The sequence below is a fragment of the Chanodichthys erythropterus genome, chromosome 16 (assembly GCF_024489055.1).
Source record: "Chanodichthys erythropterus isolate Z2021 chromosome 16, ASM2448905v1, whole genome shotgun sequence".
Classification (NCBI taxonomy): domain Eukaryota; kingdom Metazoa; phylum Chordata; class Actinopteri; order Cypriniformes; family Xenocyprididae; genus Chanodichthys; species Chanodichthys erythropterus.
Window position 1 is genome coordinate 43,102,420 of NC_090236.1, and position 25,573 is coordinate 43,127,992.

At 37.4% G+C, this 25,573-nt stretch overlaps 3 protein-coding genes and 1 long non-coding RNA gene across 9 annotated transcripts in view; 2 read left to right on the top strand and 2 right to left on the bottom strand.

Annotated features, from left to right (window-relative positions):
- The first annotated feature begins 3,796 nt into the window (after nt 1-3,796).
- Nucleotides 3,797-10,820, top strand: LOC137003397 (uncharacterized). 3 transcript variants are annotated; one of them, XM_067363539.1, is made up of 15 exons: nt 3,797-4,195; nt 4,486-4,581; nt 4,743-4,863; nt 5,478-5,579; nt 6,522-6,751; nt 7,364-7,542; nt 7,634-7,727; nt 7,835-8,179; nt 8,263-8,380; nt 8,500-8,591; nt 8,697-8,811; nt 9,322-9,594; nt 9,731-9,907; nt 9,992-10,200; nt 10,705-10,820. In XM_067363539.1, the coding sequence occupies exons 3-14, from the start codon at nt 4,779-4,781 to the stop codon at nt 10,180-10,182; spliced, it is 2,001 nt and encodes a 666-aa protein (XP_067219640.1). In that variant the 5' UTR covers nt 3,797-4,195; nt 4,486-4,581; nt 4,743-4,778; the 3' UTR covers nt 10,183-10,200; nt 10,705-10,820. The 3 variants fall into 3 exon arrangements, with proteins under 3 accessions (XP_067219640.1, XP_067219639.1, XP_067219641.1); XM_067363538.1 differs by having other exon boundaries at nt 9,992-10,733; XM_067363540.1 differs by lacking the exons at nt 3,797-4,195; nt 4,486-4,581 and having other exon boundaries at nt 4,768-4,888; nt 9,992-10,733.
- A 2,929-nt stretch (nt 10,821-13,749) lies between these two features.
- LOC137003081 (uncharacterized) lies at nt 13,750-16,489 on the bottom strand. Of its 3 annotated transcripts, none has more exons than XM_067363118.1 (5): nt 15,569-16,489; nt 15,211-15,315; nt 14,912-15,097; nt 14,646-14,821; nt 13,750-14,410 (listed from the first exon to the last, which is right to left on the bottom strand). In XM_067363118.1, the coding sequence occupies exons 1-4, from the start codon at nt 16,056-16,058 to the stop codon at nt 14,763-14,765; spliced, it is 840 nt and encodes a 279-aa protein (XP_067219219.1). In that variant the 5' UTR covers nt 16,059-16,489; the 3' UTR covers nt 13,750-14,410; nt 14,646-14,762. The 3 variants fall into 3 exon arrangements, 1 of the variants encoding a protein (XP_067219219.1); XR_010891943.1 differs by having other exon boundaries at nt 13,758-14,410; nt 15,254-15,315; nt 15,569-16,480; XR_010891942.1 differs by having other exon boundaries at nt 13,782-14,410; nt 15,254-16,476.
- Nucleotides 16,490-16,552: 63 nt separating this feature from the next.
- On the bottom strand, nt 16,553-19,273 carry LOC137003613 (uncharacterized). The gene is made up of 4 exons (XR_010892007.1): nt 18,934-19,273; nt 18,478-18,545; nt 18,236-18,279; nt 16,553-17,058 (listed from the first exon to the last, which is right to left on the bottom strand). It is a non-coding gene; the product is annotated as an uncharacterized lncRNA (long non-coding RNA).
- A 5,857-nt stretch (nt 19,274-25,130) lies between these two features.
- arf1 (ADP-ribosylation factor 1) overlaps nt 25,131-25,573 on the top strand; it is a 152,783-nt gene continuing 152,340 nt past the window's right edge. Inside the window, exon 1 of one of the 2 annotated variants that reach the window (XM_067363822.1) lies at nt 25,131-25,238. The gene's annotated coding sequence lies outside the window, so the exon portion shown is untranslated. The remainder of the gene's footprint in view (nt 25,239-25,573) is intronic. The other variant, XM_067363821.1, reaches the window with a different exon arrangement.

Here is a 25,573-nt window from a genome sequence, read left to right on the forward strand (position 1 = left end):
TCGCAATTCTGACTTTATATCTCACAATTCTGACTTTATAACTCGCAATTCTGACTTTATAACTCGCAATTCTGACTTTATAACTCGCAATTCTGATTTTATATCATGCAATTATGACTATAGCGCAACTCAACAGACCCAAAAAAAAACATAAAATCCATAAAAATTTGAGCACTTGCAATGAATTATTGTTGAATTAATGTTTTATTGTAATTTGCTTGCTGAGCCAGATGACTGTTGTTTTTGTTAAAAAAATTATTATTATTGTGTTAATGTTGTTGACTGAACAATATATTATTATTAAATTAACTTATTTGTATTAATAAAAGCTTGTATTTTCATGATTTTCATCATAACAAAATTCAATGTAGTTGTAAATAGAATAAAATAAAAACTGTATACCAGCACCAGCATCCCATTCCAGCAAGACCAGCATATGTTGTGTTTTGGTGCTGGTACGCTGGTGACCAGCATACCAGCGCAAGCATCCCATGCTGGTGGTCACCAGCAAACCAGCACCAGCATCCCATGCTGGTGGTGACCAGCATACCAGCACCAAAACACAACATATGCTGGTCACCAGCATACCAGAACCATTATCCCATGCTGGTGGTGACCAGCATACCAGCACCAAAACACAACTTATGCTGGTCTTGCTGGAATGGGATGCTGGTGCTGGTATGCTGGTCTATGCTGGTTTTCCAGCAGCTGAACTAAAGCTTTCACCTCTTAATATGGAAAATAATAATAATAATAGGCTAATAATAATAATAATAATAAAATAACAAGCCCAAAAATGCATATAAGTGGCCATGGTAACACTGCAAGTGCGCGCTTGGCATGAAGCAGCTAAACAAATAAAACAGCAGAGACGAGCTCAACGGTCAAACATGTTTTTTTTTTTGTTTTTTAAGCGCATGTTTACTTAGAAAAATAATGTAAAAGTGCTGCAATGGCATAAAAAAACATTAAGGTTAGCACAACGAAATAAAGAAATATATTGCATGGTTATACACGCTCGTTTGAGATGTGTTGCATTAATTATTATTAGTAGGCCTAGACTTATTTATTTGTTCTCATGTGCTTGCATTCGATTTGTCTAATGCAATAAATTGAATTATTATATTTAAGCTTTAGTTATATTTTAGGTGATGTTGCTGGGTAGTGAATTAAGAACAGTGCTCAGTCATAAAAAAATGAATAATGTTGTGTGTGCGTGAGGCGCCGACGCGATCACTTACACTTTCTTATAAAAGCGGGAAAAAATTAAAATACTCAGACATTTATGGTCACATTTATGTAACATTTCGAATCTGTGAAGAGTTAAATAGGCCTATTATTTCACAAGAAAAAAATGCCTGTAAAATAAAGAAAGCAAAAACAATTTCCTTTCTGTGGACTTCTCAAAAATGAACCGAAACTCGCACTTACTTGTCGCAGTTTGTTCCTTTCATTTTGTTAATATGTTTATTATTTAGGTGGAATAAATTTCGCGCAGAGGTTATTTATTCCTTTTATAGGATTTCTCCATTCAGAAGCGCTGCTGCCCGATGATGATGATGATGATGATGATGAATCCTCATGTTCTGTTGTTTATTCTGCTATTTGTTCATGTAGACTAAAACTAATTAAACCCCTGGGATTTTATTAATGGGTCACAGACACGTATTCATTGTAATTTCGTTTAATTCTAATTTTATTTTACCTTAATTGTCGGTTAATGAAAAGATAATGATCTCGTCGGTTGAAAGTCAGGGAAGGAAACGAAATGGCATCGACAAGGCAACATTTAGTTTTCGTTTAGTTTAAGTTTTTTTTTAACTAATATTTTTTTTTATTATATTCAGGTTTATTTCGATTAGCATAAATGTTTTAATAGCTAGTTTTATTTTTTCTTAGTTAACTATAATAACCATGCCTGGGAAAAACATCCACAACTGCAGTACAGTCAATTTTCCAGCTGTTTAAGCCATGAATATTTACAAATTCACAAACTAATTATTGCCGTCTGGGACACAATCTCAGGCCGGGAGTCTCAGACTCATTGAAGCCAAATACAGTTATTGTGATGCTCGGAAAGCTAAGCAATTTCTTAACGATCAGCATTTCATCTGAAAGAGGTTTGCCTGAAAATGTTGTCCAATAGAGGGAGCCACAGGATAAGGAATATTTTAAGCTTATTTTCCTTATTTTTAAGCGTATCTGTTTCCATACTTATACTTTTAACCATTAAATTTCTTTAACCATGTTCTGACAATATAGTTTTACTGTACATTGACATATGAGAAATGCTTATCCCAAGAATAATTATTTTTATATGCTGTCTTAACTAATAGCCTATGACAGTTTGTTCTGCATGTGCATTTCTTTTTTCCGGTATATATGCTATAGCTTCAACACAGTCTCACCCCCTACTCGTCAAATGTCTGACGCATGGTCAGTAGACCCTGGCGTCACTTTTTAACGCACTGGGTATACCTTTGGCGTTATTTTTCGACGTGCAGGGTAGTCCGATAGACTTCTATTGAACTCAACAGCGTTGAAATTTGACGTCTTGGGTCAGCACACCGCAACCCGTTGTCTGCCTTATGGGTCGACACTACAATAAATAAAAATAAAAAAGGAATAGGCTACAAAAAATGATTTAGTAAGCATTTTAAGTAAGCATTTTAAGAGTTTTATTGTCATAGGTAGGACACTGCTTTAATTATAGCATGCTGGATAACGTTTTTATCGGAGGTTTGTTGATTTTAATAAATGTATATAATATGCTACGATTGAGTTCAATTAATCTTTTTTTTTTTTTGTTGTTTTATTAAATCCTCTAAATTAATAACGCTGACGTCAACGTATGGGCGATCCCAAGGTCCATTGCGATTTTACACTCGGTAAGTAGAAGGGTTAACGTTAATTAATAGAGATGGATTACACATCAAAAACTGTTGAATCAGGACAAGAAGTTGTGTTTAGAAACTTTAGATTTGTAAGGTGGCCATTTCTGATGACTGATGATATTTCTGATGATATTTCTGATAAAAATATAGCTTTCTGCACCACATGTGCGGGCTAGCAAAGTTAGCTAATTGAATTCAAGTTCATTTTTTGTCGCAGATAATCATGTAAGGTACAATTATTGGGGAATGTAAGATTTTCATAATGAGACATACTGTAAGTGTTAGCTGTAATGTATGTCTGCGTTGGGATTCTTCTTGTGGTTGTGTGTCGTTGCTCTTTGCCCAGTGTTTTGTGCCCATTTATACACATGCTAGTCAGTGTAACTTATAACTGTACTAATGAAAGCATAGACATGAAAATAAAGCACATTAACAAATTAAATCAGTGTTAACTAAAAGCTTGTATTCTAAACTACTATGAATGCTGAGGGAGGTTTTTGATTAAAATCATCACAGGGAAAAGGAAATAATCCAGTTAAAGAAATGTTTCCTTGTTAATACAAAAGTATAATTAATAACATAAACAGATTTAAAAATGGCACTGATTATCAACCAAACTGGCATTGTGAATAGTTGGTATCAATATCAGCCATGAGTGTCAAGATCAGTCCATCCATATCTAGTGAGATATTGTATTGTGAGTTTGCAGGCAACACCCAGGCCTACAGTATTCTGGCCTAATATTTATATAAGCACCCACAGACCTCCTCCACCACATCCCAAAGCATGGGCAAACTAGACCAACGTTTTCTCAAGTTCTTAAGTATTTTTATAGTTGTATGTAGCATGATCTTCAAATCTGAATTTACATTCTTTCCCTTCTCTCAACAGGTCCCCTAGTCCCTTCATCATTTACTTTAAAACTTCAGCTTCGTTACAAAGCAAAAACAAAGGCACTTTTTAGAGCCACGTTTGTCTAGTTAATTGTTGTCAGTCCATCTGGTTCTCTGTTGTTCTTGCTCTTTTGCTCTTCCCCCCTATCCCTTTAGTGTTGTCTTGTTTGTCCTTGTTCATCATGAGTGACCATTCCAATTTCGAACAGGTCCTTAATGAGCTTGATGAGCTTGTTGAACATTCTAAATTAAATTATGAACTCAAGACCTTGGAAGATTTCATCAATAAGATGCCGGGAGAACAGGAGGCAGCACCATCCACCAGCCATCAACCTGTCAGGTGGCTGAAGAGAGACAGTGATGGAAATGTTGTCTATGCCAGACCAAGATCATCCCGAAACCAAACAGGTCAGTTTTCTTTTTTCAGTCATATTAATTAAAGGAGAACTCCTGTGATTTTTTCACATATATCTAATACGGAGATATAGATTTTTTTACCACTTGGGATTGAATACACGAATCAGTAACGTGTCTGGTATGAGATATGAGGTTTTTATTACATACTCATCCAAAGTGGTATAGACAACGAAATTGGGCCAATAGAAGTTTGTATCATTGTGTGGAATAAAATGAGCTTGTCAAAATCTATGGAATTGTAATGCTTTAAAGGTTGATTTGGGTTTTATTTTCTGCTACAGCTACTAGTCACAGCTACAGTCGTAAGACTGGTGCTCATACTAGGATGTTGGACAGCAGCAATGAGATGACCAACTACTGTCCTCCTGACACTGTTGGTATGTTCTTTATTTTGTCTCTATTAGTTCATTATGTTTATAGATTCTAATAATTAGAATGTAAATTACATGTTTTTGCGTCAGAATAGCCGACAACATCCATGTTGCACACTCTGATAGTGTAGAAAATTGTTTTTAAATACGATGTACTATTTTAACAGAGACTTTCCTTGAAGAGCTAAACCACTCACAGGGTGATGACTTGGATGATCAGGAAACGGCACCAGCACCACCACGAGCTTCCTCAGACTGGTCTACTCGAAAAAGTCTCCTCTCAGAGAGGTGGGAGAAAGAGAGACCCTGTCTGGTGAATACCATGGTGGCACAACAAAATGCGACAACTCAGATCTGCCAACAATGTGGCAGCAGTCTTAGCAAATAACCATGAATAGGTGACATTTGACTTTTATATTCACGTCATCCTCCTTGACTGTGCAACTTCTGGTTGGTGGGTGTGCGTAATGTGTGAAGGGTACAAAAATTCTGATTGGTGAACTTCAGTCGGTCAGTGGGTGTTTGTCTTCTTGTACACTGGCTGTGCTTCCCTATAAGAGGTGGCACAAATTAAAGAGACATTTGGAATATTGAACTGAATCAAATCATTCACATTAAAAAATCATTGGAAATGGTAATCGCTTTATCTGTCAGAAAAAGCACAATTATATATTGTGCAGCCCTAGTCCCATTCTCAGTTTATTTAAATAACTTCACAGTATAATAGGCTTCACAGGAATCTGTTGAGTACTTTCTCTGAAACACACTTAATGACCTTTTATCTTTTAAAGCTTTTCAAATCATTGATTTAAAAAAAAAAAAAAAAATCATTACAGAATACTTCCCAGTTAGTACATAGGATGATGCATGTCTTTAATCCCTGCATATGATGTGTCTTTCAGTGTGTATTGTGCCGTTGGAGATGCCCGAGAAAATATGTAGTTGTTCTCCAGGATCGTTGAGTGTCAACCCAGGAAAAGTTGTTGCTGTGGTTACAATGAATGGTAAGAATAAAATGAACTTAAGGGAACATTCCCAATCAAGTGGCTGTAGCATCCATATCACATTGTGGGCAAAGTGCTGATAGGGACCTGGGTTGGACTTTAACCTGATTCCACCCCATAGGGCTCTCCCTTGTCCTATTTGAATAAAAAAACAAGGCTGTGCTATTGGCTTTGTAAATGTGTCCTGATCTATTTCTATTCAAATGTTCCCTATAGTGGTCTGAGCTGGGCAGGGTTTTCAGTCCTGCATCCCCCCGTTCCCACAATATTCTGTCCCGTTCTGCAATAATGTGACGGTTTAGTCCCGCTCCCGCCCGCATCTATAACCTTATGTGCATCTCCCGCCTGTGAAAGACCGCAGGATAGGCAGGAGGGATGTTCAGTTTTGTGTTCTGTCTCACGAAAGAGGCACTTGACAACTGAGAAAGACTGCCAGATGTCTGATTTTAAGTTTCTTGGTTCTGAATGTACTACATGGGTGATAGTAATGTAGGCTACTTTTCTTTAGAAATTCACAAATATCTGAAGTAGCCCAGTGGTGTCCTCTTCTTCTGTCATGCTTTCAATTTCAAGTTCCAACAACGGAGCAGCAGGAAAGAATTGAAACCACGTAAACAACACTGTCAGTTAGGCTGCTTAAACCTCTTTTTTTATCTTTTTTTTTTATTGCTGCCTAATAGATTATCTAGCTGAACTATAATTACATACACTACTTTCTCATTTGTATATGTTGTTTTAAACACATATTTCATTTGCAGAAGTGCAGTGAATCATCTGTTCCTCCCGCACCAGCAAACACACCTGTCTAATCCCGGCCAGTCCCGCATAGAGCTTTCAAAACCTGTCCCGCGCTGCAGTCTTTTGTGTCGGGACATGTGGGAGGTGCCTCTAGTTCCCAATGCATTTGTTGTGCATAATCCAATGTGTTCTTGATTTTTCCAGGACGATATGATCTCAGTATGCCTGAGATGAAATGCGAGGCATGCAAAGCCACTTGGAGCGCTGGAGTGGATGACCTGGTCCGAAATGACTACTGGCCTTCCCTTCACTTTTCCACGGTGTACGCTACAGATGTGTTTTGTTCATATGAAGAGTTGAAGATGGCAGCACCAGGACTGTCCTGCCAAGCATTTTTAAGAATGCTTGATCAACGAACTGTCCGATTTGGCCGTGTGAGTATTAGTAGTGGGAATCACTAACAACTAGTACTAGTATTGACGTGTATCACAGAATGACTATGGTGACATTATCAGCACATTGATTATTATAATTGGAGCATGTTGATGATATCAAAACACAGTGATTCAGCTGTACTTGATACATCTATAGAACATCATCTAAGATTCAAAGTCTTTGTGTAAAAACTACCGCTCAGTAAAAAATCTAAATTCGTACACTACATGTACAAAAGTATTGGAGCAATTTATCAACTCAATCACTCAAAACATTAGACCTGTTGTATAAGATCAAGTAGTGATGTCCTTGTCACATTCTAGTCATGCAGTTTGCATTCAGAAAAAAAAAATAGGTCCATAAAGACATGGTTGGTTAAGTTTGCAGTGGGAGTTGAGTTTGCTGTGGAATTTGTCTTTTTTTTTTTTTTTTTTTTGGAGACTTTGGTCGTGATGTTTTCCAAAAGATTTCCAATGATGCACTGGGCTGCCTGTGATGAGCAGCTGCCTGTGGAGGCTCGATGCTGGAGGATTTGGTGTCACCTTTGACCTTATTAACTTTAGTTAACTTTACTGTGAATTATGTTGACATGTTTTACTGTTCTGAAACAGACTGGGAAGATCACAGCAGACAGCTTCAGAAAAAGCTTTTTGGAGTGGGAGGCTGTTAGATTTGAGGTGGATAAGATCTGCAGGGAGGAGCATTTTGTCTGTCCTGCGTGCACCCCAGACATGCTTGCTGTTTCTGTGGATGGAAATCGCAAGCACTACCGCTTTAAGAATGCAGCAAGGTACTTACAAAATGTGTGTAATTTGCACTGTTGTTAAAGTAACCTTTGCTGTGTCATATTGAAGGTCAATGTGTACCTTTCTTTCATTTAGATCTGAAGAACAAGCCTTATTTGATGGCATCTTCATTGCAAAAGATGATGAAGTAGAGAGATTTGTGGATTACATTCATTCTACCACCAACCATGTAAACTTGTTGTATAATATTTCTAAAAACACCACCAATAACATCTTACAGTTGACATTGTTTGGGTGAGTCCTGACTATTTATATTAACCTTTTTCCATGTTGTAGGTCTCTGGAAGAGGTGTCTGTGGAGGGGAGTGGTCAGCTGCCAGGGAAACGTCTCAGAGATCCTCAAGTAAAATTGATGAGGAGGGACTTGAGCTTGCAGTCTGTCGACATGGAGTTTTTCTTGGTGCTCTCAACATGTTCAGGGGAGAAATCTATGCTTATCCCCTCTACCTGCAGAACAAGCTGGCAAATAAGCCAATAAGCTTTTTTGCCATGGATGTAACCTGCAAGTACTGGCCCTACCTCAACAAAGTGGCAAAAAGCTGCCCGGAGCTCCAGCACCTACTTAGCATGAAACCGTTTCTCTCTGTGTTTCATGCCAAAGCCCATGATTTTAAATGTGAGGTAAGAAAACATTACCATGTCATTGACTGTCCCTAAACACCTGCAAAGGTATGTTGGCAGCTTTTAAGAATTTTCTTTAATAGGTTAAATGGAGTGGAGCTTACCAGCAAGGGGCCGGATTGACACTTGGGGAGGAGGTTGAGCAGTGTAACGCCTTCCTCTCTAGGATTGCTGTGACCACGAAGCACATGTCCAAAGCAGGTAAGGTAACCACACACTGGACTACTTAGATTGAAAGTGTTACAAGAAAATGTGGTGAGGGACATGTGGTACAACACAGATTAGTGTATTTTTTTTATTTATTTATTTTTTTTTTGCAGGACGTACAGACATGCTTACACTGATGGCCATGCGCTGGAATCAGCAAAAGTTTAAGAACTTGGCTACTTCACTTGCCTGCCGATATCAGAAGGTAGAGATGAGTATTGTTATTTTCTTATATTGTAAATACCTTCTATTGTATATTTTTGTAGGTATAACATTTTTCTTCTTTCATTTCCTTTTTTTGTTATTTAAGGCCACAAAACGCCTGGAGAGCCAACTTCAGGACCTGGAAAGCATGAGAATCCAGCTGGCAGTGACACAGGTTGAAGTTGAGGGCTGGGTCACTGATATTAAGGAGTGGGCAGAAGGTGAGAGTTATACTATTACTTTAATGTCTCAGTTCTGCAGAATAATGGGAGACATGCTTCTGCAAGTAATTACTGTTTTAAAATTAAATCATACATACAATGTTTTCTTGGTCATGTACTTATGCAATTAAAATGTCAAATTGTAGTATGTAATGCATGCACACTGGAAATCATGCCGAAACAAAGTGCCCTGAAAGTACCTGAATGGTTCACAGTCCAAAAGTTGGAACATTGGACATTTCTCGCAGTTAGCGGATCCTATCTTGGCTACGTTGTCATTTTCTTTGGTACCCTGTTACATACTTCCTATACACGCTAAGAAATATGAAATGATTATTGAGACTCACCTGTCCTTCCTCCAAGAGCTTTTCTTTTATAAAGAAAAAAAAGGAAGCAAAGAGGGATAATCCTTATGATTTCCCTGTGGCATTCTGTTACATTGAGACTTAGCTCATTTCAGTTACTGTCATGAAAATGTAAGCAAAATGTTTGCATTTCTTTTCTTCTCAGCAACAACATCCCAGAAGAATGCCGATCTTGACGCGGTGACCAGTAGAATGGAGGTGCTGGTGGCCAGCATTAAAAGAAGGTCCCAGCGCCTTTACAAAGACACCGATGGCAGCAAAGGTCGGGCATGGATTCGGCGCAAAATCAGAGAGGAGAAGGCCATTCTTAGCTCTGTTGTTGAAAAATACAACAGTATGGTTCCAGATACAGAAAGAATCGCCTTTGACATCATTCTCTCTGACGAGACAGTTTGGCCATGGCAACTTTCACATCGTGGTATGTACACAAATCTGTTGACAATTTTGTTTGATTCACATAGTAGCACAAAACCAATTATGCCTTATCACAGATTATTTCAGAAATTCTTTGAAAAATACTTACAATTCACTTATTTTCCACAACTGTATCCCAGACGCTGTAGATTTGAAAACCAAGAGGAAGGCGTTTGATGTTGTGATGGCAATAAGGAGACTTGAGGAGGAGAAGAAGATTGTTCTTTCTGAGATGGCAAAGCATTGGAAATCTCTCTCCACTCGTGCAGACACACTCAAGGAGATGTCATGCCAGCTTTCCAGTGAGGCATTGAAAAGTACGTATTTAAGTAATGTGTTGTAATACTATACTGTACATTGTAATTTTTTTTTCTGATAATTTTTTGTTTTACTCCCATAAGGTGAGCTGTGGGCTCTAAACGAAGAAGGGATCAAGGGTTTCCTCAGCTTAACTTTGAGAAAAAAGCAAGAAGTCACCAGAATGATGAAGCATGCAAGAGACTGTTATGCTCAAGTTTTGACTGGAACAAGTATGGACTTCCAGAATGATTGGGATGGATACGACAGTGATTCTGAACTGTCAGACAACTGAGTATGAGGAGCTCTCAAAGTGAGAAATGAGCATTAACTCACTTTTCTCTTGATTCCTTATATTTGTCAGTGTTTCCTTTTTAGTTTTTTAGGTTTGTTAGCAGTGGGGGCACGTCCAAAAAAATCACCAGTTAACTTAATTTAAATTTGCAAGACCAGGCTTAAATGAACTGACAACATAAGTTACACGACTTACGGTTCTCAAGAACGTACACACACAATCTCAACTGGCTTATCATCCGTACAGCGTCTCTTTTTTCCTTTCTCCCTTTTTCTGCTGAGTGACGCGCATGCCCGCTTTCATACATTCATATATTTCTGATATACAAATCTTTGTAATGTAAACAGTTTAAAAATGTCATTACAAAGTGACAATTATATTTTGGATATAAATATAAATTCTCTTAAGCGTTCTGCTTTCTCCACCCCATTCTATCAGGGAAATCTGTAGAAGCTTAACAGGTTTAACAGAGACCATCCTTATATTTAACATATTTCAGAAATTAAATGCCATTTCTTTCAGCCTAAAGGCCTGGCCCCCATCTTGGGAACATAGGAATGACTGTGTCATAGAAGAAGGTCTGTTGACTGTTGTCACATTGCTGGTTCCAAGAAACAAAAAAATGTGGCCATGTGGACAACAATAAAGTTCTACTGTTCTTCTAATGTTGTAAATAAAAATTATTTGTTTATAAATCTCTGCTTCATTATTCAAAATGTTTCCTTAATTTTGGACAATAAACACTGTTTTCGTACAAGCTGCTGTCTAAGTAACATTTTAAAGCCTTGTAGTTCTCAAGGTATAGCCAGCTTTGGTGTTATGAATAACCTTACAGTTGACACTAACCATATTATTGTATCTACACTGTTTTTGAAAAAAAAAAGACACGTTTGTAAAATGGAGCTTGCCCTCAATATGTTTTCCATGTGTAAATGAAGTTTATTGCTATACACTATATAAGTTTGTAACAAATAAAAAGGAACATTTAAGTGTATTGACTACAAAACAGCTTTCCCATGAGTTATAGCCATGTTTTCAACCATTGTCAGCACACCTGAGAAGTCAATAAAAAAAGTAATAGTACTTAATAAATTATTAATACAATGATTTTACTGTCATAATCAGCCAGACAGTGTGTCACATACAGTAGGTTCTGACATAACAGTTAACGTTAGGCGTTATTGGCTTGAAATGCTCCAGATCCAGGCCTATGTAACGTTAGATGAGCAACTTTTCTCGTAGTTTTCTCTTCCTTTTCCAATTGGCTGCTTTGTAGTGAGAAATGTGCATTTTATTTTTACAAAACTAAAGATACAGATAATATACATTCATTGAACGAAGATTATCTTTTGTTGCTATGGCGGTTGCTATTGACGCAGCTGAAACCACGTAGCTTGCATTACGTACTTCCGCCCGGAAGTATTTTCTTCACTTTATATATAATTATATTACATTTCTCCACAGAAAAAAACAATATGATAAGTCAACAATACGATATGTTCATGTTAATGCTATCACATTTAATAATTTCTCCTTCGATTCTGAGAAATATGTTTTTTTTTCTTTTTTGTAGCTGAAGGTTATGGAAGTGCCTCGTGTTGTGGGCGGAGTTTGCGCGTTCTACTGTTTGGCTAAAATATCTGAAATAAACCAACATTTTAAATTTTTGTTAACACAGATTATCTAAATGCAGTGTAATTACTAGTTTGACTGCACTAGATATTTGATATATTCAGTAGATATATCTTTTTACAACCCTAGTTTACAACCCTAATTTGCAAACCGAAAGAACTACAACTGTAGTGCTCATTTGTATCAAGCTGCATGGTGTGGCTATTGGGAATTGTAGTTTTTACCAAATTTGTATTTTCCTTAGAATTTGAGGTTGTAAATAGTTAGTTGAAAGTATAGTGAGGGGTTTAGGGGTATGGTAAACACATCTATGTAATCAGATTTTAAATATGTAATTGTTAAGTGGGTTTAAATACATTTTAACCATATTTGACAGCGCCCCTAGTTGTTGCCTATACTGTATATACCTCAGTATGATAGCTGAGGTAAAGAGCTCTCTATACCAGTTTATCCCATATATGTAGCCCCTTTTGTTGCTGAATTATAAGCCTTCAAACATGCACCAAGGTGAAGTTTCAAAGGTCAGTATTTCAAAGTAGGAGCTATATAGAATTTTTATATTAACATATGTTACTCTCCAGGTCAAGACCTTTCCAAAAATGTATTTGGTTTAGCTGTACAACAAAATTTTAATTTTCTCATTTCATGGACATAAGGCCATCTCAGGTCTAGTTTCAGAGAGCACTTTGAGGTGTCAATATATAAAGTGAACATGTTTGTTTGTTTGTTTGTTTCTGAATGTGTAAACAGATTAATTAATGACCCCACAACATGAGGAATACCTTGTCCACACACACACACCCCACCAGGCTAGAAAAACACACACACACACACACACACCCCACCAGGCTAGAAAAACACACACACACACACACACACACACACACGTTTTTGTGAATTGTGGGGACTTTCCATAGGCACAATGCATTTTATACTGTACAAACCGTATTTTCTATCCCCCTACACTACCCCTAACCCTAAACCTAACCATCACAGGAAACTGTGCACACTTTTACTTTCTCACAAAAACATCATTTAGTATGTTTATTAATCCATTTATATAATGGATAATAATATAAACAAGTATACACACACACACACACACACACGTATTTCTGTTTGGGACACACACATGGCTTATAAGCATAACTATTTATGTTAATGCTGCTATGATGGTACACATACTGTAGGCCCTGTTGCATCCTCTGTATTTAACAACAGCGTGGCTTCCCAAACGATTAGAAAGTGTTATAAAGGTGATGTAACACAATGGTAAACATGCCTCTGTCCCAATTTTTGTTGAGCATGAAATTATAACTTTGTTTATATTTGCAAAATACAATTGTGCTGGTCATTAACTAATTGTTGAGTCATGTGTCTTTGTGGTTATGGCTTTTGAATTAATTAAGTTAATAGTCATGTGCCTCAACAAGTAAAGTCATAACATGATGCTTTTGCAAATCGTTAGCTAATGATTAATTAAATCAGACAACTGAAAGTTGAAATGCATGACTTTGACCCATTGTGATAATTAACACATTAATTTACATTATTAGTTAATATAATGTTATTTGGGAATTAACACAATGTCATATTTAATTAACAGCAATTCATATATTATTTAATCTATGAATCATATAGAATGTTCGTTAGTTGCTGATGCAGTGATCATTAATAAATGGTTTAGTTCTTAATGAGTCATACATTAACTCATGATTATCTGTGCATTAGGTATGCATGAATTAATGCATATTAGTGTACCTGTATTGTATTTGTAAGTGTTACCGGTTCATCTTTCCACTTGTCCAGATGGATATGGTCATTACCTTTACTTTGCATGGGCTTGGGTTGTTGCTAAAATGTATATTGCATAACTGATTACTAATATTGTCATGTTGTTTGTATTCAGTGCATTTCAAAGTAATCTGTATGTAATCTGTACAGTAATAAATGATTACTGTATGTAATCAGTATGTAAGTTTCGTACATCTTAATATGGGACCTGCTGTGACCTCTAATGTTCCAAAATGTTGGTAGTTCAGGTTGAATCTGAAAGTTCCCAGTTCTCTCTTATCCTAAGGGTTGATGAGCCAAAGTCAACTCAATAGTCAGATGACAAATCACATTTGTATTTCTGTTTACATATATACAGTTATCAGCAAGTATTTACAGACATTATAAGTTGCATACATAACCTTGACTATCACAATTCCAGTAACATTAAAGAGAGTAGAATATGAGAACATATGTAGCAATTGAACTAATTTACAAAATGACAGTCAAGACTTTTGTCAAGACTTTAGAAACCTTTTCAAATCATCAAAGTACAAGTCAAAGCAAAAGTGATTACAACTGTGACCTGAGTCTGATTCGAGTCCCCAACTCTGCATCATCATCATCATAATCATCATAGCTGATGTCACATAGCCAATCCAATTCTTCATCCATTTCCCCTTCCTCCTCTTCCACCAGCCTAGGAGTTGGCCTCTGTATGTGCTTGCTACAGTCTGCTGTCTGAGTCTGAGGTCTTGCAGTCTTCTCTTAAGTAGACTGATGAGGCCCTTGGACCCCTCCTCTGTGAATCCATTCGTATAGCCTATAAGTCCACACATGAAGAATAATGGAATTACCGTCACACTAAACATTAAATCAGAGAGAGCTTATTTATGTTAAGACGAATCTTCAATACAAAATCAAATTATCAAATTAAAATAATCTTTGAAGGCTATTTATTCTTAGTTTTTGAGCCAATACTGGCATGATTGCTTTTCACTTGAAAATAGTTTGACCTATGAATGTTAAAATGCATAAAGCAAGATAGTTTGACTTACTTGCTGTTTGTGTGCACACTGAAACGGTGGCCATCAGTGACTGAACCTTTTCTGCTGAGTCCTTAAGGTACTGACAGTGCTGCATCATCTCCTTCACAAGGATCTGTTTTTCTTCTGTCAGTCGTGAGACAAGCATTGGTCAAAGAGCTTCTTCTTGGTGATAATGTCGACACCATCTGAAGGAATGAAAACATTATACATTAATTAGCAAATTTGATGATGATACATTTTAAATAAATACTAAAAGTTAAATCTTCATACAACACCTGTGTTCTGTTCCTGCCAAGGCCAGATCATGCTCTCTGCAGCTTTGTTGGAGAGTTTCTGCACAACTGAGATTGTGTCCACAAGATCACCATCAGGTTGTTGGTTGTATCTCTGGATCTCTTCTAGCAAGCGTTTCTTTTCTTGGGCAATCTTCTGACTAATCTTCTGACACCTTTTGTTGCGGTCTGTAATAAGAGCAAAAACAATGCTATTACAAAAGAGCTGCCATGGCATTTAATGAACAGAACCAATATATCTTCAATTTGCATTTGCATTACTTACATTTACTAATACATACCATTCTGTCTGTAAAGGTAGTGCTTCTTCAGAGAAATACTCACAAAGAGTGCTTCGATGGAGATCTGCAAACCATGAGCATCAACCGGACTGGATGCTGCATTTCCTAGATTAAAGATAAGAAGAAAGAAAAATGTTTTAAACACACTCTCTACCAACAGAGATGGCAACCTCATGAGTGTCACAGGAGCATATCATTTGAGGAAAGGCTGTTGGCAGCAAACACTCTGCAAGAGCAAAAGACAATCAGGATGAAATTAAAGAATGTTTGGACTGTGAGTAAGTACTTGGAAAACATAATGCATGATTTACTAATGTTGTCTGAAAAAATGCAAATCAATTGAAAAAGAGACACCAACCTTGTTCACAGACAATGTACTTGCCATCATGGAGTTTCACAAACTCGGTTGGAGGAATGTATTTATAAAAGCCATACATGCTGGTTTGCCTACTGTGCAGTTTGTGGCGTTTATGTACCAACTGATCACACTCTGCACAAAACCACTCTGAGGGCAAACATTCCCCACAACGAATGATGGCTTCTCTCACGTGACAGTGATTACATGTCATCTGGAAGATGTTCTCAGCTGACAGCAAGTTGTCAATGTTTTGTGGCCTCGCCTGTTGCCAACATTGTTGGACCTCTTTCTGTCTTTGACACCAACTGGACAATGGTGGCTGCTGAGCAAAATCCTGCCCATCAATGCTCTCTGAATCCCGAAGAAGATCCTCAAGCCTTTGCATATTACAATCTTCAAAGAGAGTAAGAGAAAAATACAAACATAATAGAAATCCAAAAATCCAACATTGCAATTCCACTACCACTGACTTCTTTTGTGGCAATTCCATTGCTTTTAATACAGGGACAGTCCAGGGATAGCAGAGAAGGCAGAGGGTGAAAGGATAGTTGGAAATGGACAATCAAACCCATGACCCTTAAAGGAACATTCCACCGTTTTTAGAAATAGGGCTTATTCAACTTTTTCATACATTTAGATATGTGGGCAAATACATTTTTGTCTCAGTGCATGCATTGTTTTAGTTTGGCAGGGTCGGCGCTAGCTTAGCTTAGCATAATGAATGGAATCGTATGTTGCCAGCTAGCATGTCCCGAGTAAAAGTGATCCAAAAAAAAAAAACACCTAATTACTTAATTACTGGCCTGTGTATTCACAATGAATACAAATAGCGATGCAGAATAAGACTAGGCGATTTCCTAGGCAGATATTGACTTGGGACTATATAATGAGGAAGCACAGGCGAAGCACTGCTACTTGGGCGCAGAGATATCACGCAACAGATGAAATCCACAAATATCTCTGCGCCCAAGTAGCAGTGCTTCGCCTGTGCTTCCCCATAATATATATGGTTTAGCTGGTGGAATCAATTGTCTCTTAATGGTGTCAATTCATATAAATGAAAACATGTCCCACCTTCCTACATACTTTTGTGCATCATATTGCAATATATCATTTGACGCGTTGAAGAAGATTTCAGCTGATTGGCTAACCCACAAGGTGAATGGAAAGACAAACAGAAATATAGGTATACTTTGATTTATTTGAACACAGCTTTTTTTTTACAAAAATCAATAATAAAGAAAAAAAACAGCATGACAGCATGTTAGGGTGGAAACCATTGAAAGTGTGTAACGTAACGTGGCTCCTCCTTCTCATCTAAAATAGTCACATCCGCAACCAGGATGGCTGTGCCCGTAACGGGTAACTCGACAACTCATAGCAGGTATTCAACTCATATTGAACTACAGACCAATGGGTGACGTCACACATGGTTGGCACCTGGTGGGAACTGGCAGGCCGGCTCCCATGTCTCCTCCCAGATTTTTCCACTGTATCAGTAAAAAAAAAAAAAAAAAAAAAAAAAAAAAAAAAAAATTATATATATAGTTTCACAGCATAAATATTTTCAAAAAAATTGTACGGTTTTGTATTTCATTGTTTTTATACAAACCTATACATATATAGTGCTTGATGCAATGTAACAGATAAACATCAGCCACTCTCATCGATAAAGTCATAGAAAGTTAACTAGCCAATAGCCGATATCAGTCAACAAGGATGATCTTGGCCGATACTGATGTTCTGCCAATATATTGGTGAATGTCTACTTCCTACATATAATCACACAGGGGCAATTATGCATGGTACTGAAAAGAGCAAGTGGCTAAATCCTGTAGGCAATATTTGACACTGCATTTAATCCAACCTATACCAACAGTGTAACCAACAGTGTAATTAATATACAGATGGGTCTCCAAAATTACAATATTGTGCAATATTTCAAGCAATTTTTGTTGTTTTAATCTTGATGATTACAGCTTACAGCTCATGAAAACCATAAATCATCAACTCAAAATATTAGAATAAAGAGGAATACAGAAATGTCGACCTTTTGAAAATAAATTTACAAATCTGACTTATCAAAAATTGTTAATGCATACACTCTATACTTGGTCTGGCTACTTTTGCACAAATTACTGCATCAGTGTGGTGTGGTATGGAGGCCATCAGTGTATGGCATTGCTGAGGTGTTATGGAATCCCAGGTTGCTTTGATAGTGACCTTGAGGTTGTCTGTAATGTTAGGTTTGGTGTCTATCATTGTCCTCTCTATGGGGTTCAGGTGTGATGAGTTAAGCACAGCAATACCATGCTAAGCAAACCAGTTACTAGCAGTTTTGGCACTGTGGCAGGGGCAGAGTCCTGCTGGTAAAGGAAATCAGCATGTACATAAAGCTTGTCAGCAGATGGAACCATGCTCTAAAATCTCCAGGTAGAAGGCTGCATTGACTCTGGACTTAAAACCTAGTGGACATCACAATTCTCTCACCGCTGCTTGTTGGTTGCAAAACTTTGAGACCCACCTGTACATTTAAATTTGTGTGTGCTACAATATACATTCCAACCTTACGTTCCAACCTTTATCCACCACCTATGAGATGGTTAAAAGTGGAAACAGAAAGGACATTTATGAAGGCAATATAAACCAATATAAAGCAGTACTTACCATGCAGAGCAAGGTAACCATTTCACCCTTACTTCTGCTTGCCCCTACAGAAAGACACAAACATATAATCAGGTTTTGAATATCATCATTTTTGGGGCAAGGCCACTTGGCCTTCAGTTGAACTTAAATGGACTCAAATTACCACTTGCTTAAATGGTCAGTATTTTGTGATATGTGAAATGCCAGATGAGCCACAGACAATGGAGAGATGATCAGAGCCTAATGAAAAATATATTTCTTACCTCATTTATCCTTCTTCCTGTTATGGAGTCATATTTGAAAACTTTTTGCCTACTACATTTCCGGCAACCTTAAATGACAAAAATAAATAAATAAATAAATAAATATTAATTAACCATAAATGTCAAAAAACTTGAAATGAACATTAACATTGTCCTCAAACATCAGAACAGAAAATAAGAGCTACCTGGGCTGCCTATTGATGTGTGTGTGTGTGCGCATGTATTCATCTCTCCTCAAGTGTGTATTGCTCATTGCTTTACTCCTAGAGTGTGTGTTCAGTACTGAAAGGTATGTATGCGAGGACAAACTCCTTTGTGTATCAGACTGGCCACTGAAAATTACTCACTATTAACTAATTGACTGTATTTAAATTCACCTGAAATTTAAATTTCATGAATAATGATTACAAAAAGGGGAAATTCATACATAGTGTGCTAAGACCACAGTTCACTTACACTTTCTTTTTTTTGGGGGGGGTTGTTCTTTCACAGGGAGAGAGACGGGGTATAAATCTAAAAGATAAAATGTCTCTTTTTCCTGGGCCTGAGGCTGGGACTCAGCCAGGGCCAAGAACTGATGCTGTGGCTCGGTCTGGGCCTGATGCTGGGGCTCGGTCTGGGCCTGAGGCTGTGGCTCGGTCTGGGCCTGAGGCTGTGGCTCGGTCTGGGCCTGATGCTGGGGCTTGGTCTGGGCCTGATGCTGGGGCTCGGTCTGGGCCTGAGGCTGGGGCTCGGTCTGGGCCTGAGGCTGGGGCTCGGTCTGGGCCTGAGGCTGGGGCTCGGTCTGGGCCTGAGGCTGGGGCTCGGTCTGGGCCTGAGGCTGTGGCTCGGTCTGGGCCTGAGGCTGTGGCTCGGTCTGGGCCTGATGCTGGGGCTCGGTCTGGGCCTGAGGCTGGGGCTCGGTCTGGGCCTGAGGCTGTGGCTCGGTCTGGGCCTGAGGCTGGGGCTCGGTCTGGGCCTGATGCTGGGGCTCGGTCTGGGCCTGAGGCTGTGGCTCGGTCTGGGCCTGATGCTGGGGCTCGGTCTGGGCCTGATGCTGGGGCTCGGTCTGGGCCTGAGGCTGGGGCTCGGTCTGGGCCTGAGGCTGGGGCTCGGTCTGGGCCTGAGGCTGGGGCTCGGTCTGGGCCTGAGGCTGGGGCTCGGGCAATGTCGTCGTGGAGTTCCCTACAATATTGTATGTGTATGTTAATTTTCAATATTTCACCATCATAAAAAAAAACCAGTTTAAAACTGTCATGACTTAAATTACACAAATCCTACCTTCTTTGATCAATACAAAATTGTAGGCCTTTCTCATGGTGGCCACAATTTTTAGGTTATCCTCAGTGGGTGGCAGATGAGTCACCACATCAGCCACCCACTTTCCAGAGGCCTTATCCTTCTTGCCGAAAAATAGAATTGGGACATAGCCCAATGCACTTAGTTTTTTTACCTGTAATAAATAAACGCAGACAGCAAACATTAGTTATTCCCACTGCATTATCTTCCATCCTATTGAAAAAAATTGCATTAAATATCCCAAGCTCGGAGCCCTCCCCCAGACAGCACGCCAAATACGCATAATCTTTACTCTGTTTAATCGATGTAAGTGTGAACTCTATGTACTCTATACCAGTGGTTCTCAAAGTGGATTTGCTTTGAATGAGAAAGTTGTGCTTTATCGTTAAGAAATGCTTATCAATGACAATGTAATGATCTAGAATCTACATATAAAATCTTGATTATAAATGCACTAATAAATTAAAACTTTAACATTTAACTTTTTTGTGATTATGACTAATCAAGTCAATCTGTTGTGAATCACTTGAATCACTTCACTCAGGTCATGATGAAATGTTCTTCCTGCTGCTTAGCTTGGCTTATTTGCCATTAAGATAGCTGATGAACGTGGATAAATGTTTGAGTCAGTCCACATCATTAAGTGATTCAAAATCCAAAGTTGACTAAAGACCAAGTTAGTACACACCAGCTAGAAAACACGGAATAGTGAACCCGGACACAACTTCAGAGAATAGAAATGGCATCAAAGTATACAAATGGTAGCAAGCAAAAGCTTAATTGTTTTGATTATGAGGGGGTCCTTGGAAATTGTTCTCCCACACAAAGGGTCCTTGGCACAAACAGTTTGAGAACCCCTGCTTTATACAAACAATATTCATGTAATGCTGGTGGTCTAGTATTTAGCAATCTGGGTTTCTAAAGGGAACACTAAAAGTCCTGACACCCTTCAAAAATAATTATATTGATTGGACACACACAAAACAAAATATGATAACAAACATACATTTTGACTGGACTCCCTCTTTATGGCCACCTATCCACCTGGTCCAAACACTCTTTTTTAACAACATATATGTTGCACACAGCATGGCTTTCACGCATGTCCTGAGTTATTTTGCCACGTCGTCATGCACTTTCTCTAAAAATAATGCAGCGCAAGGCACTATAAGTGTGAGATGCAAGTAGGAGCATGTTATCTACTTACATAATCATGCAAGACTGTCTTTAATAGTGACTATGGGTCTGAATTCTGTGATCTGCCTTTAGCAGAGACAGAGACTTCAGTAACACGCATACTGCAGTACCTGTGTGGTACTAAATCAAGGTTATATTTACAATGTAGCCAGTTGTATATGTAAACAAATGTACATGAGCGCCTGGTCAAAAAGAAAGTCAAGTCAAGTCATCTTCATTTATAAAGCGCTTTTAACAATGTAGATTGCTTCAAAGCGGCTTTACAGTGATAAACGGATAATTTAGGTAACAGAGATTGTTTTGGCTTCATAGCGGTTCTTGAATAAAGATATTTTGGCGGTTCTTGAATAAAGGCCGATGGCGTTCACGTGCGCATTCTATTCCATGCATGTCAAGCAAATTACAAATTAATTAAAATAATATGTTACACCAATGCCATCTATGACTACCTTAAATTCATTCACTGACAGATTAAACTTATTTTTGTAAAATGAGGCCCTTGCCCTATCACACAATATTAATGAAAGTGAAACAAATCATATTGCTTGATGAAATATGAGCATTTCTACTTACTGCAATATGGGCAGAGTCCACCACTCTTCCCGCATTTCTATTTTTTAGGACCCTTTCCCCCCACTTCCTGTCCGGGTCATTTTTTTGGCAGCTACTTTGATTTTTTGGGAGATGGGTGAAAAACAAGAGCTGCAGGTTTTGCGGCTCACCTGTGTTGGTAAAAGTATACCAAAGTGAGACATCAGATCCACAGTCACAGATAAGAATTACAAATCAAGATACAGTTTAATTTGGCTGTATACAGAAAAGAGAGGAACACATGAAGCACAATGCAATTCAGAATATGCGTCTCTAGACTGACACAGGATTATTATTATTATAATCATACAGTGAAAGTGGCAGATGTAGGAGACACCCAGGCTACTCTAATCAATGTTGCCTCTGGCGTTTGGTGCAAAACAAGCAATCAAAATTGATATCAACCAGATGCCTTACATTATCACGGTTTTGTAACACAGTACAGATATCATACAGGGTCATTTAGTAGGAGCATACTTTAGTGTCCAATTGACCCAATAATGAGAAATGTAGAACATTAAAACCACATATTTGAATATTGGACATAATGCTCTATTCCACTTTCCCTCACCTGGTTAGGTGCTTGGCAGGAAGGGCAAGGCTTGAACTTCCTTTGAGACATTTTGAAATCTACACCACACACACACACACACACATTTTCTACAGTGCACTTTAGACAGCGTCAACAAACAAAACACAACTTATTGGCATAATCGATCATTTTTCATACATGTCATTGTTAAATATTTTCTAATTTACCTATTTTGGAAGCTACTTTATATATATATATATATATATATATATATATATATATGAATCAGTCAATAATTTATGACAGCACTACTTATTACATTATACATATGAATTGTTTTATTTTATATTGAAAAATTGTGATGCCACAATGTAGTAGTTATGAATTAATTTGTATTGTTAATTATGGATTTATTTTGGTTGTGCATTATATAAATTTGCGTGGATTTTTAACAATTGGGCTGTAAAACAAACCAATCTGGCAACACCGTTCTTCATTCTGAACATTTATAATGTTGGATAATAGTTGTGGGCTAATGTAATACTGAAAATCTTACATTCCCCAATAATTGTACCTTACATGATTATCTGCGACAAAAAATGAACTTGAATTCAATTAGCTAACTTTGCTAGCCCGCACATGTGGTGCAGAAAGCTATATTTTTATCAGAAATATCATCAGAAATATCATCAGTCATCAGAAATGGCCACCTTACAAATCTAAAGTTTCTAAACACAACTTCTTGTCCTGATTCAACAGTTTTTGATGTGTAATCCATCTCTATTAATTAACGTTAACCCTTCTACTTACCGAGTTGAAAATCGCAATGGACCTTGGGATCGCCCATACGTTGACGTCAGCGTTATTAATTTAGAGGATTTAATAAAACAACAACAAAAAAAAGATTAATTGAACTCAATCGTAGCATATTATATACATTTATTAAAATCAACAAACCTCCGATAAAAACGTTATCCAGCATGCTATAATTAAAGCAGTGTCCTACCTATGACAATAAAACTCTTAAAATGCTTACTTAAAATGCTTACTAAATCATTTTTTGTAGCCTATTCCTTTTTTATTTTTATTTATTGTAGTGTCGACCCATAAGGCAGACAACGGGTTGCGGTGTGCTGACCCAAGACGTCAAATGTCAACGCTGTTGAGTTCTATAGAAGTCTATCGGACTACCCTGCACGTCGAAAAATAACGCCAAAGGTATACCCAGTGCGTTAAAAAGTGACGCCAGGGTCTACTGACCAGACATTTGACGAGTAGGGGGTGAGACTGTGTTTGTTATACCTCTGAAAAGAGGGAGATGAACAAACATAAATCTCGTGGTTGTTTCCCCACTGTGAACTTTATGTAGAATCTGTTCATGACAATTGACAATAAACTTTGCAAAACAGCATCAATGATCTTCTCTTTTCATTTCACAGATTTTTACCATGAGTACCATAAGCTATTCATTATACAATTTTTAGTTACTTATAAGATCTTCAGTTATTTATAAATAATACATTAATTAATACATATTATATAGCTGTTTATGAGAATATCTGATACAATTCAAAATAACATGTTAATACTCTTTAAACAATTATCTCGTCTGAAAATACATCAATATCTTGGATTCTCTGTAATTCACTTTTCACATTTCTCAATATATTCATGTTTTTAAAGCAATTCAACCAATTGGCACTAAACCAACAACATTAAACATTAAATACAAAATACGCAAATATTAAACACTCTACATGTGATCTCGCACCATTATGTAGGCCTTACGCCATCTCATGGCTGAGCTCGTACATCTCTAAACCAATAATTAACTTTTAAAACATCTTTAACAAAATGCAATCGGTATCATTATAACATCTGCACACTCTTAAACATTATATCATTAACACCTTATAACAGTTTATCATTAGAATACCTGAAAAGAGGGAGATGAACAAACATAAATCTCGTGGTTGTTTCCCCACTGTGAACTTTATGTAGAATGAAGAAACCCGCGAGATCTCCCCCTAGTGTTCCAGCAGGCCAGAGCAATCGATCACACACCTTAAATGTGCCCAACTAATAGATCACAGATGAACTCAAAATGATAAACAAATTACATATGTACATTCTATAAAGTTTTAAACATTCACAAGATCATAGGTAAAATATTTTTACTGTTTTTGAATTTATGAATTTAATTGCATATTATGAATTTAAATGCATATTTCAATCTATCACATGTTGATAGCTTACAATATTATAATTTCTATTAAAATACATGATTAAAGTGTTTGATAATAGGCCATAGCTTGCACTCTGAATTAATCTTTTAATTTCGAATTTGGTCTTTTAATTTAACTGTCTTTAATGCATCATGCATTTTTTTTTTTTTATAAAGGATTTCTATGGGGGACAAAACTCTGTAACAATATGTTTTACTTGGATAATGCTGTCATTATCTTAGCAGTAGTGTTTATGACAGGAGAAATGTGTTGATTAGTTGTCTCTGGTTGTCATTTTTGGACATTAAGCAGGCATTTTAAAGTTAAGCAATAGCACATCTTTTAATGTCAGTTGATTGGCTAGTACCCAGCTAACCAAAATACGTGACTGTTACGTAACTGCAACGTAATTTGGTGACCAAACTTTCGTCGTGGCGACGTAACTAGTTACGTCGTGGCAACCGGAAAAGTGAAAGGTGCCTATACGTCGCCACAACGTAACAGTGCCACGCGCAGAAGAATGAAGCGCAAAGGGAAAACGGCATCGCAAGCTTAAACTAGACTGACATGCAAAATAAAAGCAGCATTGCAAATAAATTAATATGACCTGCCGTTTCATTTGTTTTTCAATTCTTTATTTTTGTTTGCAAAAAGCACATTTATTTTCCTCAATACTTTAATTTCCGTTTGCAAAACTTTATTTTCTTTTGCAAAACTTTATTTTTTGCGTATATATGCGGCATTATTTTGACTCCATAGAGAACCCATTAGAAAATGCATACGTATAGTACTAAACCTGACTTACAGAGTTCTCTGCTATTTAAATCATGCCTATTTATCACCTTCTCGACGGAAGTGATGCAAGACGCACTGACGTGGCCGGAAACCCGACATCTTGAGGGAGGAAACGCCTCGAAGTTAAGGAGGAAACTTGAACTGTGAGTGTGTTTTTTTTGTTTTTTTATTAAAGATATTTATATATTTAATTTAAACTTTAATTATTGTTTTCGAAATTTTGACACTGTAAAAAGAACGCTAATTGCACTTATAGTGTGTCATCCGTGAAAAAAAAAAAAAAAAAGATTTTCGGAGTTCAGTTGAATTAAATCCGGTCAGATATGATTGTCTGTGACAAAGGAAACGACAATCTGTTGACTTAAGTCAACTTTACTTCTTAAGTAATTTAGATTTCATACATCAGCTAACTATTGTACTCAACATTAAAATTATGTATTTATTGAGCTATATGTATGAGTATTATAGGCAGCCACAA